This window comes from Anoplopoma fimbria, chromosome 1 (genome assembly GCF_027596085.1).
Source record: "Anoplopoma fimbria isolate UVic2021 breed Golden Eagle Sablefish chromosome 1, Afim_UVic_2022, whole genome shotgun sequence".
NCBI lineage: Eukaryota > Metazoa > Chordata > Actinopteri > Perciformes > Anoplopomatidae > Anoplopoma > Anoplopoma fimbria.
The window spans coordinates 24,985,280-25,001,269 of NC_072449.1; the positions used below are offsets into that span (position 1 = coordinate 24,985,280).

Consider the following 15,990-nt stretch of genomic DNA (forward strand, 5'->3'; position numbering starts at 1 on the left):
CTTCGTACCTTCAATCATATCTCTCATTCCAGGTAGATTCTTCCCCTCCCTGTAACATAAAGTATAACCTTGTATATCTTAACCCCTTACACTAAAACCAAGCAGTACCCTAAGAGTGCATTATAAATAAGTCCAGACGAAGTCAAAGCCAGTATTATAATTTCCAAAGTACAGTATTTCTCCAGGCTGATCAGATGACAACAGTTTTACTTTACTTCAATTCTCTCTTTTGAAATTATTTAATTTAAGTTGAGCAATTTCTTTCACAGTCTATGGTAAAATGATTTATTGGTGATTTCTGCAGGATTTATCGTACCATCATTCACATTCTTTTTTACCACTCCTACTATCCGGCACAGGCCAGGTCTGTGAGCTGCCTGGCTGAGTCAGTGAGGTGGAGAATGGAAAAGTGCCCAATGAATGTCTCGCTAAGACTTGCTGAAATGTGACGATTGACTCCGGGGTATTGATTCATTCTGAGCCTGACAGGTGAAACTTCATATCAGGCGTTAGTCAAACAATTAAGGCATCTCAAATGTCAATAAATTAGAGGTCATGAGAGATAATTTCCGCCCGTGTGTCAGATGGAAATGCTGACACCCTCTGACATGCCGCCGGGCCTCTGGTTGAGGGCACGATGACAGCTCTACTGGGCATATTGCCGGAACAGCAGTCCTACTATGCAATGCTCCTCCTGACAGCCTTCTCTTATGGAAAAACATGACAGCAACCCCTTGATTCAGACCCCGCTGTGTCACTCTGAAGTAAACAGACAAATTATTCATCAGTGGGACTCCATTCCTCCAGAGCTGCCACTGCCCCTCCCGTCCACTCTGAATCGACAGAGACAACAAAGTGTGCGCTGGCTAGCCAATGAAGTGTTTGAAGCAGCTGAGGTATATTTAAATTGATTTCACCTTGATGTTCTCATAGTGATGGGACACAAGTGTTTAAATGCTTGACCTTAATGATAAGAAACTTCTTTCATATGTATCACATATAATAGGATTCAGTGTCATTGAGGATAACTGCACTAGAGACAATCACCTACTGGTAGACACAATGTTTGAGACATTTTTGCTCCCACATACAGTAGTGCTCATGTCAACTCCCAAGCTGTCACTCAAGAAACACCCTCAGGCTAGTTAGTACTTAGGGATTTACAGGAAAACAGGATGGGCAGCAGTGTCGTCACATGAGGTGTATCACAATTACACAACAATTACATTAATTATTGGTTTATGTGTATTGGCATGGGTCATTGCTGCTTTATCTGATTTTATAATAATTTAAACTACCTAAAAGCCAGAATGAACTAATGAAAGCAATTTGCTTCTGTAATCTGCAGAGTCTGTCAAAAGGTTAAAGGTTGAGCAGCTTCATATTTGTAGTAGACAACGCTGATCTCAGGTGTCTTGACTCAGCATGATCCCACGCTGCTTAGCGGGTCACTGCAAGGCCATGTTTGCATTCTGTCTGACAGAGCTGTTGTGTTGCTGCATTACATGAGTGCACTGGAGGATGCTGTTGGGGGATCATCCTCCACAGAGTCTCTCTGTCACCAGTTTGGGAACCAGGCAGCAGATAGAGAGAGAGCTTCAACCACTCACCTCTGAAGCCTTTCGCTAATGCCAAAATCAGATGGGAACAAAGTCAGTCAGACAGACAGACATGCAGACACTGTGTGTTATGATGGATGTCTGGTGCTCACCCAAGCAAGGCGGTTGTTGCTGGGAGGGGAGATCATCCAGATGGCTTTGGCAATAAGTGTCACTTATCAGCCAAAAAAGCAGAGCCTGAAGTGACTTAAACTAATGAACTGCCTGTTAAGTGCTCCCCATCTCAAACTGCGATAGAGATACGTTTCTGACATACCTCAGAGAGGATTAGTGTTGAAGCACCTGAGAGATATTGACATGTTTTGATCATACAGTGGAGGAACATGTACTTGAGTTAACCTTCAACAAGTCAGACCCCCTTCCCCTGACACACACAAAACAACACAAACACATAGGGACAAATCTTTCCCCTTGCACTCTGGAAACAATTATTGGTTGTCAAGGTTGTCTAAGACTACCAAAACGGGATATGCAGCTGCCCAGTTTCCCTGGTAATAGAATCATCACAAGAAATATGGTGATGTTGTCCACATGGCCTCCTCAGTCTTTCTGATCTTTGTATCAAATTTCCTTATTTTAACAGACATCACGACCCTCACCCCAAACCTAACCTTAAATAGCCATAATGTCAGCTGCTTATTACTTGACGGACCGCGTTGTAAAGAAACACTGACTAGAACTTAATGGTTGCCAAATGTGCTCACCAACTCACATGAAACTTTCACTGCAGTGCGACAGCGCTCAACCATGTGGACAGCGCCTTTTTTGGTGCTGTGGAAGATAGGAAGTGACCAGGGGGTGTTGGGGGAGACTGTTTGGCTTGCAGGTGGCCTGTCCTAAATCAGTATCACCTCCAAACTTCCCTTGCCACATCTCCCTCTGTGGCATGTGCTACCCAATAGGTCCTTTTGATTGTGAGTGGTGTGTACAGGCGGAGGAAAAATGAGGGCTAGTCACCCAGGCAGTCAGAAGGGCAGGCGAAAGGCTGAGCGATGTATGTTCCATTGTGCACAGTGGCATTGACGGACATCTACAAGCTCCCCTCTGATGGTGGAAGTGGCTCCAGTCACATCAATCACTCCCACCATGGAGTGCCCCACTTTCAGTCAAGCTCAGCAGCTCTTACTGCTTGTTCTTTCCTCACTCACTGGAGGCAAGGGAGATCTTTTGTCTGTATAAAAGGAAGTTATTTTCTAATTATAGTAAATTCTTGATTCTGATTTTTTTTTCTGTTCTCAGGGTGAGACGTGCTGTTTTTAGTTGTTTTCTTCTTCTCTGTCTCAAGCATCCACAGTAACAGTGTATAACCAATAAGTCATCCTTCATCAAGATACCCTCTGCCAAATTGCCTTGGTCTGCATGTGTGATTTTGTGCCTCTGTTTCATACTTATGTGTGTGCATGGACATGCTTTTCCCCTTTGTTTCAAGCACAAGAACATCTAAAAGAAGGCCGGCCTGCTGCAGTCCTAGCTGGATGTCACTCCAGGTTAACGTTTATGCAGTGGGGGCCCCTGCGCCTGGAAATGGGAATGGTTAACTGAAGCATGTTAATAGGAAAAGGCTTGTCTCTTCCATACTAACACTTGGATGACTCTGCAGGCTTGGGGGGGGGGAGCACCCAGGCGGATTGGGAGTGCTCCCCTTTTCCTTTACCTCCCCCTTTCCTCAGAAGCTCGGCTGAGTTAGGATTTGCTTGCATTGTCAAGTAACGCATTGACCCATCACTTTGATGCATATTGATTGTGACAGCCGCTCTCTCTCTCTCTCTCTCCCTCTCTTTCTCTCTCTCTCCCTCTCTCCTTCTCCTCTCTCTCTCCCGCAGGCCACAGAGGCACAGATCCAGAGCTTTGGACAGATGCCATCTCAGTTGCTTATTGAGCCACATCCTCCACGCAGCTCGGCCATGCACCTGGTGAGAGCCACGAGCATGCTTGGAGAATTTTCTGCAACTCTGGTGCTAGTCTGTGTCAGAGGGGATGTGTAGACCTGTGAAAGCCTGGATGGTGATGGTGTGCTTGCCTGTGTTGTCTCTGGTTTCTTACTGTCGTAATATATGTCTGCATCAATCCACTCTGTTAAAACAAAAGTTAAATATTTCAGAGGGCTTACCTCATGTAGGTCACAGACCCATAATATAACAAAAAAAAATCATCACCAGTTGTCTGCCCTGTTGTATAGTTGTAACATCCTGCTAGCAGTGCTGCATAAAGGGAAGAGTGCTCCCTACTGGCCTAGAAGCTCCCCTCTTTCTGAAATAGCCAGCCTAACCCACATTATCTCCACATGGTTCTCTCTTTGTAAGGCAAATCACTTTGAGACCTTTTAGATCAATTTTGTACTTTGCAAAATACTTTAATGTTTTCATAAACTTCTTTCAAAAGCCTTTGAAATAAGGGAAAAGATGAGAGCTAAAACTGGTCCACAACTCAGAATATGGTCAGGATCACCATCACCTCCATTGCTTTTACTTATGCTATACATGTAGTATACTTCAGTGTTCTTAAGGTTGAGCTGAATTTTACAGTGGTGAAATAAGTATGTCTCCAAAAACTCATGCAGTCTCTTTAAATGCTTCTTCTTTCTGGACAAATCTCAATCTTTTCTGAAACGTGTATCATTTATGCACCATCTCATGTTTACAGCATACACCATCCCAGTTTTCCATGTCTTACCCTTGTCTGACCAGCCCCTCGTCTGACTGCACTGTCCGTAGGGGGCAGTGCATGAAGCTCTCCTCTGTGTCTAAACCTAGATTTTCTTCCAACCTCCACACTAATTGGCTCTTTCCATTCTTTTTCTCCGATCCTTTCACACCTCTTCATTTCATCTTCTTCATCCCCTGCTTTCCTGCTCCTCTTTTCTTGTACTCCTCCTCCTCTTCCACCATCACATCCCTCCATCCTTTACACTTCGTCTTTTCTCTCTTCTACTCAATAGTGTTTCCTTCCACAGAGTCCTCTCATGTTCAAGGACCAGATGCAGCAGGATGTCATCATGGTGTTGAAGTTTCCATCCAATTCGCCAGTAACGCATGTTGCCGCCAACACCCTGCCCCATCTTACTACACCTGCTGTGGTCACTGTCACCTGCAGCCGCGTATTTGCCGTAAACCGATGGCACAATAACGTCGGTGAGTGGAGCTCAACACACATAGCAGGTGCTGTGTTCAAGCATACACTATTACACAAGACGTGCAATACCACATGTGATACCTACCACAGCAGTGGCCCTGTAAAATCACTTCATCACTGTCTCACACAAACCTGCCCACCACTCATAATAGAGCTGTAGCCAGCTGGCTATGTGAGAGGCTAGCACCTCCTAGGTAAGCTGACCAGGAGTGTTTCCACATGTTCCTTTTCAGACATGTGTGAACAACATTACCCACAGAGCCCCTCCCTGAGAATCAGCCTCACCTCGGGGTCAGAGGGCCAAAGCAATGGTTACTAGGAAATTAGGCCGCAACTGCACCACATTCTCCTCACACGTCCCAATCTGTCACTGTAGAGACACACTGAGCTCAGGACCAAAGAGTCCGCACTGTGTGGCTGCTCTGGCTGCTCCCACACTAATGAACACAGCTGCAGCACCCTTGCCATCCTGTCGGAGAGGAGGGAAATGTGGTTTGGCTTTTCAGAATAATGATGATAATAAGGTTTCCATATATTCAGGCATGTTGCTGTTTCAAAACTGGCTCCAGATACAGATTGCATGGATGAAATGTCTCCATTCAGTTTGACACTTCTGACAAAAAAAGCCCAGTAAGATGGATGGAAATTTTTCTGATCGATCTGGTGGAGGTGTGTGTGTGTGTGTGTGTGTGTGTGTGTGTGTGTGTGTGTGTGTGTGTGTGTGTGTGTGTGTGTGTGTGTGTGTGTGTGTGTGTGTGTGTGTGTGTGTGTGTGTGCGTGTAATAATGCACACGTGCAGAGGTGAGAAATAGCCTTGTAGATCAATTTCCTTATGTATCCCTGCTTGAATCCAGGTCTCCGAGGAGCACCAGGCTACTCCCTTGAGCAGGCCCATCACCTTCCTATAGAGATGGATTCTCTGGTTGGTGAGTAAGCTTCCTTGTTTTGAATTGAAATACACTATTAGATAGAAAACCTTTGGCTTTTATATCTGTTTTAGCTTTAAGGGACTTTCTTAAAAACTTGAACACCTCAGGTATTGACATGAGTTCTGTTTTATGCATTTTTTTCCCCCACAGCCAACAGTACTGGAAGCAACAAGCGTCAGATCACAGACTTAGTGGACCAGAGCATCCAAATCACAACACACTGTTTTGTGGTGACAGCTGACAACCGTTACATACTGGTGTGTGGCTTCTGGGACAAGAGCTTTCGTGTGTACTCCTCTGAGACAGGTAGGTTACAGTGTAAACTCTATTTCCTATAGAGGTGTGCACCGATGTGTGGAGGGCTCAGTGCTATGATGGGAATAATACAGTATTGTTGCTGCTCTCTGCTGACAAGCTTTGTAGAGAAATTGATGACTATACTGTAATACAATGGAACTTACGGATGACTCAAAAAGGTTGTTTCTGCTAATTTCCTTTCCATTGACAATAATTCACCTGTAGCAAGATAATAATATCAGCAACATACCTGATTAAATATATAAATGATTATCACTGCAGCTTTACAAGCAGCATTTACCTCAATGGTTTCTAACTTTGGGGTTACAGCAGCTTCAATGGAATGAGACAGGATCTGTTTATTTTTTCTCAATTTGTCTTTTATCTTAAAAACTGGACACGTTAACTCTTCCCGCCTACCAAAAATCATTAAGATATTACAAACTAAGAGAGAAGAACACTTTTTCGGGTTGGACTGCTCAACGGTGACCACACTAAAGCCATAATCTGTGATGAGGGGTTACAAGGACTACTGATTTAACCACAATGGAATTTTTTTCCACTATTTCATGCAATACTCCCTTAACTACAGTGGGGCTAGTTGGGCTTTGAACTAAAAGCCAGCAGTAGTTTTATCGTTTTAATTCAGAAACATCTGACTACCAATTTTTTGCCAACACCAAAAACATGTTTGTACATATTTTCTTTAGGCAAGCTGACCCAGATAGTTTTTGGCCACTGGGACGTGGTGACATGTCTGGCCAGATCAGAATCCTACATCGGAGGAGACTGCTATATCGTCTCTGGGTCCAGGGATGCTACACTTCTGCTGTGGTATTGGAGTGGACGGCACCATATTATCGGTGACAATCCCAATAACAGTGAGTAAGAGAAATACTACACATGTGCCATGCTCACACACGCACACAGAGAGTATACAGTAGCATCACTCTCTAGACAAGGTTACAGGAATCTTTTTACATTGTTTAGTATTTCACCAGTGAAAAATGCTACTTGTAAAGCAAGATCCTTTGATCAAGAGTGGAAAAAGGCATTCTACCCTAGAAATCAAATAATGTGGAGAGACAGAGAGAGGATAATTTATCAGCACTGTAGCTGTAGCTATGATGTATTAGTGTGATTTATTGTATTGAGCTGTGCTGCTTCCAAGTAGAGGACTCCAGATGTCTTGGCATTGGAAATGGTAGACCCCAGTGTGTGATTTCTTCTCCTCAGTTCATTTAGTTTCATATTCTCACTGATTGTCTGTGTTCAAAACAATCCATCAGGGTAGGGAAAACAGATATACAGTACATTTCAAGTGAAGAGCACCATATATGGTGTAGAACTGGAAAACTGAAGATGGGGAAGAGTATGTGTGTGTGTGCTATAAGATATTGTATTTTGAATTGTCACAGATTCTAGGAGCTCCGGTTTAGGTGTGTTCTCTAATTAACTTCACAGAGGCTCCGACAGTTAATTAAGAATTTCAGCTTGGTTGCCTCCAATTAGCAAGGGGCAATAGCACTTGTGTTACTGCAGCAGGAAAACAGTATTCCCCTGATATTCACACTGCTAGTGCTTACTATGCATCTTCAGATGGACAATGGAGGAGGAAACTACACAGCTCATCTCAAGAAACAAAACACAGGATGTGTTTTTACTTAATCAAATCACTTGCAATGTCTTATCAATATCTAATCAATATATTATGATGTCAGAAACATTTTGGGGCAGCTAAAAAGCTTGGTTCTAAAATGCAGAGCACTAAATGTGTGGGAACCAGGAGTAAGTGAAGGAACAGGGGCAATGCAGAATGAGCTTAAAACTTTACATTCTCTATGTCTGACACGGCGTTGTACAAATATCTGTAGCCAGTCATTATCAGTCATGTTCAAAATATAGATGGCAGGCATTTGCAAGGATCCTCAGGGATAAACCACTACCGCCCTCTCATATTTTCATACTTGAAGCCTTTAAATGAATGTCATATACCACACAGAGCATTACAGTCCTTTTTATTCCCGTACTTATTTGCTTTTTCATTGAAGAATCTTTTACACAAGTCTCATTCTGATGATTTCATACCTATTACATTTTTCTATATTGCTGGTGGAAGGTTGTGTGAATATGTAGCAGCAGCCCTCCGGATCACTGCTTCCTCGTCCCGCAGATGTGGCATGTGCCAAAGAAATTGATTTCACCAGCGCCCCAAAAGGCTGCAAGTGTCTTAAATGTATGATAATTAAAATAACTTCCAGCTCAATCATGGCCCTGGCTCTCAGACTCGGCCCATCACACCGGTGTAAGGGGATATTTGCACTGGGTAATTGTGGTGGGTGACTTCGGCTTTTCCCAAGGGCTAGGAGAGGGTGGGGGGTACGCAATGCAAGCTGATTGAATCTTTTGTCGGTTAGGTGAGCTGCACAAGGTCCCTTTTTCCCCCTGGAGGCTTTTTCTGACACTTGTCCTATTCAGCTTCCCTCAGCAGTGGGTGCTGGGACTGACAGCGCTGCTCAGGTCCTGGTCTCTAAGGGACTGTGCTGCATCGATCACAGTCCAGCTCACTGACTGGACCGCTACAGCTGCAGAGGCGATATGCCGAGCTAGACGAGGAGATGATGGGGGAGGAGGAGGGATAAGAGAGGATGAGAGCAGGCTGACACATGTCCACATCATCTATCAGGACTTAACTGTCACTCAGGTGGATAGAGAAACTTTCACTAAATTGGCTGAACTTTGAATCACATTTGGACACCAACAGCCACATAGTTTATATTCTATTGTGTAAGTTTGACATGAGTTTGCCATTACTATTGGACCACTCAAACTGTAGTATGCTTATCTAATGTAAAAGTAACAATAACATAATATCTCTTTTTTTCAGTTGACACAACATTTCTATCTACTCTCTCCCCCTACCTTCATGGTTAAATACTTCATGTACATTTTGGACAGTTTATTTGCTTTTCATTGGCTGCATTTGGTCTGCATTTATTTTTTTGTTGTCAATACAGATTATTTCCCCTTATTAAATTATGTTTGAAATTAATTCAATAGGTTAAACTCTCCGTAAAATGCAACATTATTTAGGGACATGATGAAGGTTCATTCCGTATTGGAGATCAGTGCATTTCAGAATGAGCCCAGAGGTCGGCTTCAGCTGCCACGAAACTCCCCTCACTAACCTCTCCCCTGGTCATCATCAATCATGTGACACATGGGATGAAATCAACCATCAGTTGGCATCCTTGCATTTACATGACAATTCAACGGGACCTCTCCGCTCGCAGATGTGTGTCACAATCACTGTGCTTGTGTTTTTGATTTGATTTGACTTTATTCCCTGGTGAAGGTGTGGTGGTTATATATAGATCATTGCATAGAATTCCCAAATTTCAAAATTCAGCCATTGACCAATACATTTATACCACCTATTCAGATTCAGATTTTTTAGGTGATTTTTTTCAGCAACGTTCAATAGCTTTATTTTTTAAACCAAGAAATAAGTTTTATTATACTGTGTATGTTTCATTCTTTAGGTGACTATCCAGCACCACGAGCAGTTTTGACGGGTCATGACGCGGAAGTTGTGTGTGTGTCAGTCTGTGCAGAGCTGGGCCTGGTCATCAGCGGAGCCAAAGGTTAGTGTACTTTTCTGTTTCCCTTTAATGTCATCGTCATCAGAGAGGAAAGAGCGAGTTAAGGGCACTCGTGCTTTGAGCTGGCAGATTGGAATACAATACTTTAGGTTACCAGTCTTATTTTCAAATCCACAAAGATAGACATTCATTTCAATGAAAACTCTGGACCTGCATGTTTACCCAACTGAACAACATGCAAATTACCTCACAAAATGCAACCTCACAGTAAGTAGTGGAACCAGGTATCTATCTCTGTGCACACTGTAGAACTGTAGACATTTTGTTGTTTAATTTATAAAGAAAGCATAATAGATGTTTTACTTAATAAAAGCTTGCTCATCTTTGTCTGTGCATGTTTCGATTCGACAGAAGGTCCATGTCTGGTCCACACCATCACAGGGGACCTGCTTCGGGCCCTGGAGGGACCAGACTACTATAAGTGCCCACGGCTCATCTCAGTGTCCAGTGAGGGCCACTGCATCATCTACTATGAGAGGGGGCGCTTCTGCAACTTCAGTATTAATGGAAAACTGCTGGCACAGATGGAAGTGAATGATTCCACCAGGGTAGGCTGACTTTTTGACACCAGTATAATCCATTAGAGGTGTGGATGTATCTTTGTTCATCTGCAGTCTTAGATACTTTAACGATTCAAATAGTGGGCAGCTACAAATCTTTAAGTATATAAGCTTTGATTCAACTACTGAACAATTTTGAAAAAATCATTACATATCAAGTGATTGCTTTGTGTTTTCACTTTGGATTAGATGATGATAGTGTGCAACTGGATGTTTATTGATGTTTACAATCTTATTAAAAAAGCTTAGCAAGACATTCGTGAATAGAGCAATCTAACTGATACATAAAGTTTGTGAACCAAATACTTGGCCTGGATCATAGTATACATTGTTTTAGAGGGGAGAAATTTAAGTTGTCCCTGCCAGGTTTTTAGATGCAAATAGTATTATTATAATTGAATAAAAAGTATTATTACCATTATCCATCTGGAATATGTACAACATATAGTTTACAAAGCACTGCACATTGCTGCTGAATGTTAAACTCATATTGCTCATGAAGCTCTACGATCACGAATGTTGGTGTTTAATTTGAATATATAGCTATGTGTCATTCAATTACATATTTTACATGCTCCAGCAAGACAACTATAGTTAGAAGGTACGATAACAGTTTATTCATAAGTGACATGTTGAACTGCTCTCTGTACCAATTGTAGGCTATTCTCCTGAGCAGTGATGGCCACAACCTGGCCACAGGTGGGGATAATGGAGTGGTGGAGGTGTGGCAGGCCTGTGACTTCAAACAGCTTTACGTCTACCCTGGCTGTGATGCTGGCATCCGAGCTATGGACCTATCACACGATCAAAGGTCAGAGCAAGAGGTTGTACGGTAGCAGTTTTGAGGACACAAATACATGAATTCAGTTTTAATTATCCGTAGTCCTTTTCAATACTTTCACTTTCAATAGCTTACATTCAACACAGTACTTATGCAGCAATTATGATCAATTCTAATTGATATTGATAGTATATCATGTCAAGTAAAGAAAAAAACTAATCCCGGACAAAGTTATTCAAAAGTCAAAGTATAGTATGTGGACAAAAGTCATGGAGAAGTAAAAGTATAGGATGTCCAAAAAAATCATTAAAATATCATACTGATGTATACTGAAATAAGTCAGTTAAAAAGTAATTGTATAGTATATTGAAAATATAAAAAGTCATGAAAATGGCATAGTGAAGTTTATTGAAGAAATCAAATATGTCATGAAAAAGTCCTTGTATAGTATGTCGAAAAAAAGTCATAGTATAGTTTGTTGAATTGAGACATAAAATAACAGTATTTTGTGTCAAAAAACAATTAAAATGTCATAGATTTCTTTGCTAAAATAATTCTTAAAGAAGCCATCGTATAGTAAGCCGAAATAAGTCATAAAAAAGTCATAGTGTAGTGTGCAGAAAAAAGTCAAAGTATAGTATGTGAAGAAAAGTCATGAAAAAGTCATAGTATAGTATGTTGAAAAAGTCATAAATATATCATAGTATAGTATGTCAAATGACAATGTCGAAAAAAGTAATAAAACGGTCAGTTTAGTTTTTTCAAAAAAGTCATAGTACAGTATTTATAAAAAAGTCAGAGTATAGTGTGTCAAAGAAAGTAAAAAAAGAAGTCATAGTATATTATGTTGAAAAAAGTCATGTATATGTCATAGTATAGAATGTCGTACAAAGTAATGGTTTAGTATGTCGAAAAAAAGACACGAAAAAGTCATACATATTTGATTGAGTAATATGTTGAAAAAACCCATGAAAATGTCATAGTATAGTATGTCAATTACAGTCAAAGCTAAGTCATATTATAGGTATTAAAAAAATATGAAAAAGTCATAGTATAATATGTCAAAAAAAGTAATAAATGTCATAGTATAGTATGTCGAAAGAAGAAATAGTTTAGTATGTCGAAAAACGTCCTGAAAAAGACCTAGTGTAATATGGAATGTCCAAAATAGTATTAATATAGTACGTAGAAATAAAGTCATGAAAATGTAAGTTACATATGCTGAAATAAGTCATACAAAAGTATTTGGGTAGTATTTTTTTAAAAGTCATGAAAAAGTCATAGAAATGTCATAGTATAGCATGTCGAAAAAAGTAATGGTTTAGTAAGTCAAAAAATGTCATAGTATAGAATGTTAAAACAAATCATGAAAAAGTAATAGTAAAGGATTAAAAAAAAAAAAGCCATGAAAATATCATAGTTATGCTTGCCGGAATAGGTCAAGAAAGAGTTATAGTATAGTACGTTGTAAATAGTCATAGTATACCGGTAGGTCAAAAACGGTCTTAGTATGGTATGTTGACAATGGTCACGAAAAAAGTCATAGGATATAATGTTGAATAAGTCATGAAAATATAATTGTATCGTATGTTACAAAAAACATGAAATTATCAACGTTACATATGCCGAAATAAGTCATGAAAAGTCATAGTTCAGTATGTCGAAAAAGTATTAAAAAGTAGTATGGAGAATGTCAAAAGAATTCATAAAATATCATGTTATAGTATGTAGAAAAAAGTCTTAAAAAGTCATATTATAGTAAAATGAAAAATCATGAAAAAAAACGTCATAGTTACATATGCCGAAATAAGTCATAAATGTGTAGTGTAGTATGATGAAAAAAATCATAATGTGGTATGTCCCAAAAAGTTATGAAAAAGTAATAGTATAGTATATTAAAAAATGTCATGAAAAAGTCATAGTATAGTTTGTCTAAAAAGTTAAAAAAAGTAATAGTATAGTATGTTGAAAAAGTAAAAAAAAAGGGCACAATATCGTATGATGAAAAAGGTGCTGGTATAGCATATCTGTAAAAAGACAAATAAAATTCATAAAATTACATAATGTCACACCAAAGCTTTAATATAGAATATCGTAATAATGTCATTAAAAGTCAGAGTATAGTTAAGTCATAAAAAGTGTTTTAAAATTATTAAGATGCGATTAAGAATTCAAGCATAGTTTGTAATAAAAAAATGATAACAAATGACTTAAAAAGTCACAGTAAATTAAAAAAAAGTATTTGTATAGTTTGTGATGGAAAATGTCATATAAGGTCATAGTATATTATGTCAAAAAATAGATCACTAAAAATCATAATACAGTATGCAAAAAAAATCATAAAATGGTAATATTAAAGTTAGCTTTAAAAACGTCATATTATGGTATATCACATAAACCACATGAATTTCCATCATGGAAATGTAATAAAATGTCATAGTATAGTATCTCATGAAAAAGTAAATATATTGTTTGACATAAAAATTGCACAAAAAGCCAAACTATAGTAAATTATTAAAATGTCATCAGTTTAGTTTCATATTAAATGCCATAAAAAGGTCATAGCATAGTATGCCATAAAAAAAACGCACAAAAAAGTAATTGGATGTTACGCCGCAAATGGTCATAGTAATGTGTAATATTATGTCATAAAAGATGTCACAAAAGCCCAAGTATAGTATATAAAAAAGTCAAAATGTCAACTTCAAAGTCAATGAAGTTTGTTATGGAAAAGGTAAAAGAAGTTCATAGTATGTCTTAAAACAAGTCATAGTGTAGTATGTCATAAAATAAGGCACACATATAGTCATAGTTTTGTAAGCCATAAAGAAATTTAACAATCATAATAAATCTTACTATTACATAGTTTCTTAAAGTGCGTCCCTCTGGCCATATGTGATTCCCAGCACAATGTTTTACTTTAGACATGGTCATATGCCAAATTGATAGACATTGCCCAACCCTGCTGCGAGTCAAATCCAAATGGTTTGCATATTTTAGTGAATGATAGGAACAGGAAGTGATTTCGACTTTTTAACTGTACCCGATCGTTGCGTGGGCTCGCTTAGGCAAATTCTGTGTTTGCCACAATGTTACTGGGTCTTAACTGTGTTGCTGTCCATGTTGACATGTCACTGTGCAGTTAGTGGAATATCCACCATGCTTTTTTCCATAGGAACAAAAAATTGCTTGGTATCTTCTTCAAATGCTCCTATTTTGGCACCAGTGAGCACACATGGATACTGCAAAAGTCTATTGGCAGGTCAACAGCATGTTTTTGAAAAACATGTGCGTCTCTGCAAGATTTGTAAGGAGTCATATAATGGATACTGGGTTGACGGCAACAGTGTACGCTCTGGGGCTATAAGCCTGAGGTCATCATGTGACCCTGGCAGTCAAGAGAGGTTATAGACTCTGATCATTCAAGCTACAATTGGCAACCATCGGGCAACTGCCCCTCAGCACTTGCGGTCCGGCCCAAAACAGAGGCCTGGTTCTTGAGTACAATAACTGTGCACCATCATTAGGAACTGCACAACAATTTAGGATGGAATTTGTGTACATATTTTCATCTAGTTCTAATGTAAACTAAACGTCTTAATAGTAAATAACATCAGGGACTAAAAATACTGAAATTAAGCACCATGCTATTTTTAACATTTCTTTCAAACCGCTTAACAAATCACTTCTGTTACATATTTTAAGAACCCCTTTATTAATTAACAACATCTTTCTTCAGTAAATTGGCATTAGGTAACACAAGTGAGCCATGCACTGCAACTCGATTTACAGAGGCCCATTCTGCTGTAACCCTGTTCATTGTGCTTGGGCATTTAAGCCCTTGGGGTGTAGCAGTACAAGACGACCCTGTGAAATCAGCTGCTTTTCGTACATACCAGCCAACCTCGGACACAAGAGCAAAGTGGTTCCAGAAAGATACTAGGACTCAATGGTCTACTTAAGTTGTCAGAGGAACCCGTGATTTACAGTCAGAGCCCCTGATGACCTCCTGTGCTCATTTCATTCAACACTATGGAAATAATCTTTATCAATGAACACATTTTAATACATTAGTTCCTTGCATGTTTAAACACACCTTTGAAATATGAAAACATATAACAATAAGTCACAATACGACAAAGAGACTAATGTAGTTAATGTAGCTATTTATAATCGGTTTCTTGACATTAAGATTTAATTTCATTTCATGGTGTTGTTGCTCTTCAGGACTTTGATCACCGGCATGGCCTCTGGCAGCATCGTGGCATTTAACATTGATTTCAACCGATGGCACTACGAGCATCAAAACAGGTACTGAGGAGAGATGGATCCATGCAGCAGGGCGTAGTGTGGAGGGTGAAGAGAAATACCTACCAACCAGTGACCGAGGTGTGCTGCAGAAGATGGAAGAGATCTAGTGGGCTGGAGAACATCACCATGGTGACACTAACAAGAACAGGGTGTGCTTGCATGTGTTCATCTGGCCTCTTAGGAAAACTTGTTGCTATGTGTCTGTTGGTTTTCATGTCTTACCCGAGCACCAGCTGATACATTTTCCCAAATCAAACAGGTCTGTTGTTCTGAGCAATGAGAGACAGACTGAGAATACAATTACACAGTTACTGAAACATACATGTAAGCGTTAAAGTTCCTGTTTTAAACTGTGAAAATGCAAAACAAAATGAATCCTCGTTGGAAACATTTATACATTTGTATGGCAGATACATATCTCACTGGGAACACTTTTCTAAAAAGAAATAATAATGATGTTAACCTGTACTGTAAATATGGACAGTGTAAAGTGTTTCTTCTCTGTAAAGGCTGAGAAAAAGATCTAAATGCTGTTAAACTAGCCACCATGTTACCAACATTTCCATCACAGGAGCTATGTAAAATTGTCTTCATTGAACTTCAGATATTAGTTTGTTAATAATACATGTATATGGCCATTGTTTGCTCATTGTTATTAACAGTGGTCAAATGTATGTGTATGTGAAAAGACAAATGTTC

General features: G+C 39.5%; 1 protein-coding gene across 1 annotated transcript in view; it reads left to right on the plus strand.

The window, feature by feature from the left end:
* The window catches only part of nbeab (neurobeachin b), a 187,697-nt gene extending 172,315 nt beyond the window's left edge, over positions 1-15,382 (plus strand). Inside the window, 9 exon segments of the mRNA XM_054597703.1 lie at positions 3,443-3,532; positions 4,558-4,750; positions 5,606-5,677; positions 5,831-5,986; positions 6,688-6,858; positions 9,520-9,621; positions 9,991-10,187; positions 10,859-11,010; positions 15,208-15,382. Of these exon segments, the coding sequence (XP_054453678.1) occupies positions 3,443-3,532; positions 4,558-4,750; positions 5,606-5,677; positions 5,831-5,986; positions 6,688-6,858; positions 9,520-9,621; positions 9,991-10,187; positions 10,859-11,010; positions 15,208-15,298 (1,224 nt within the window). The 3' untranslated portion in view covers positions 15,299-15,382.
* Positions 15,383-15,990: the final 608 nt, after the last annotated feature.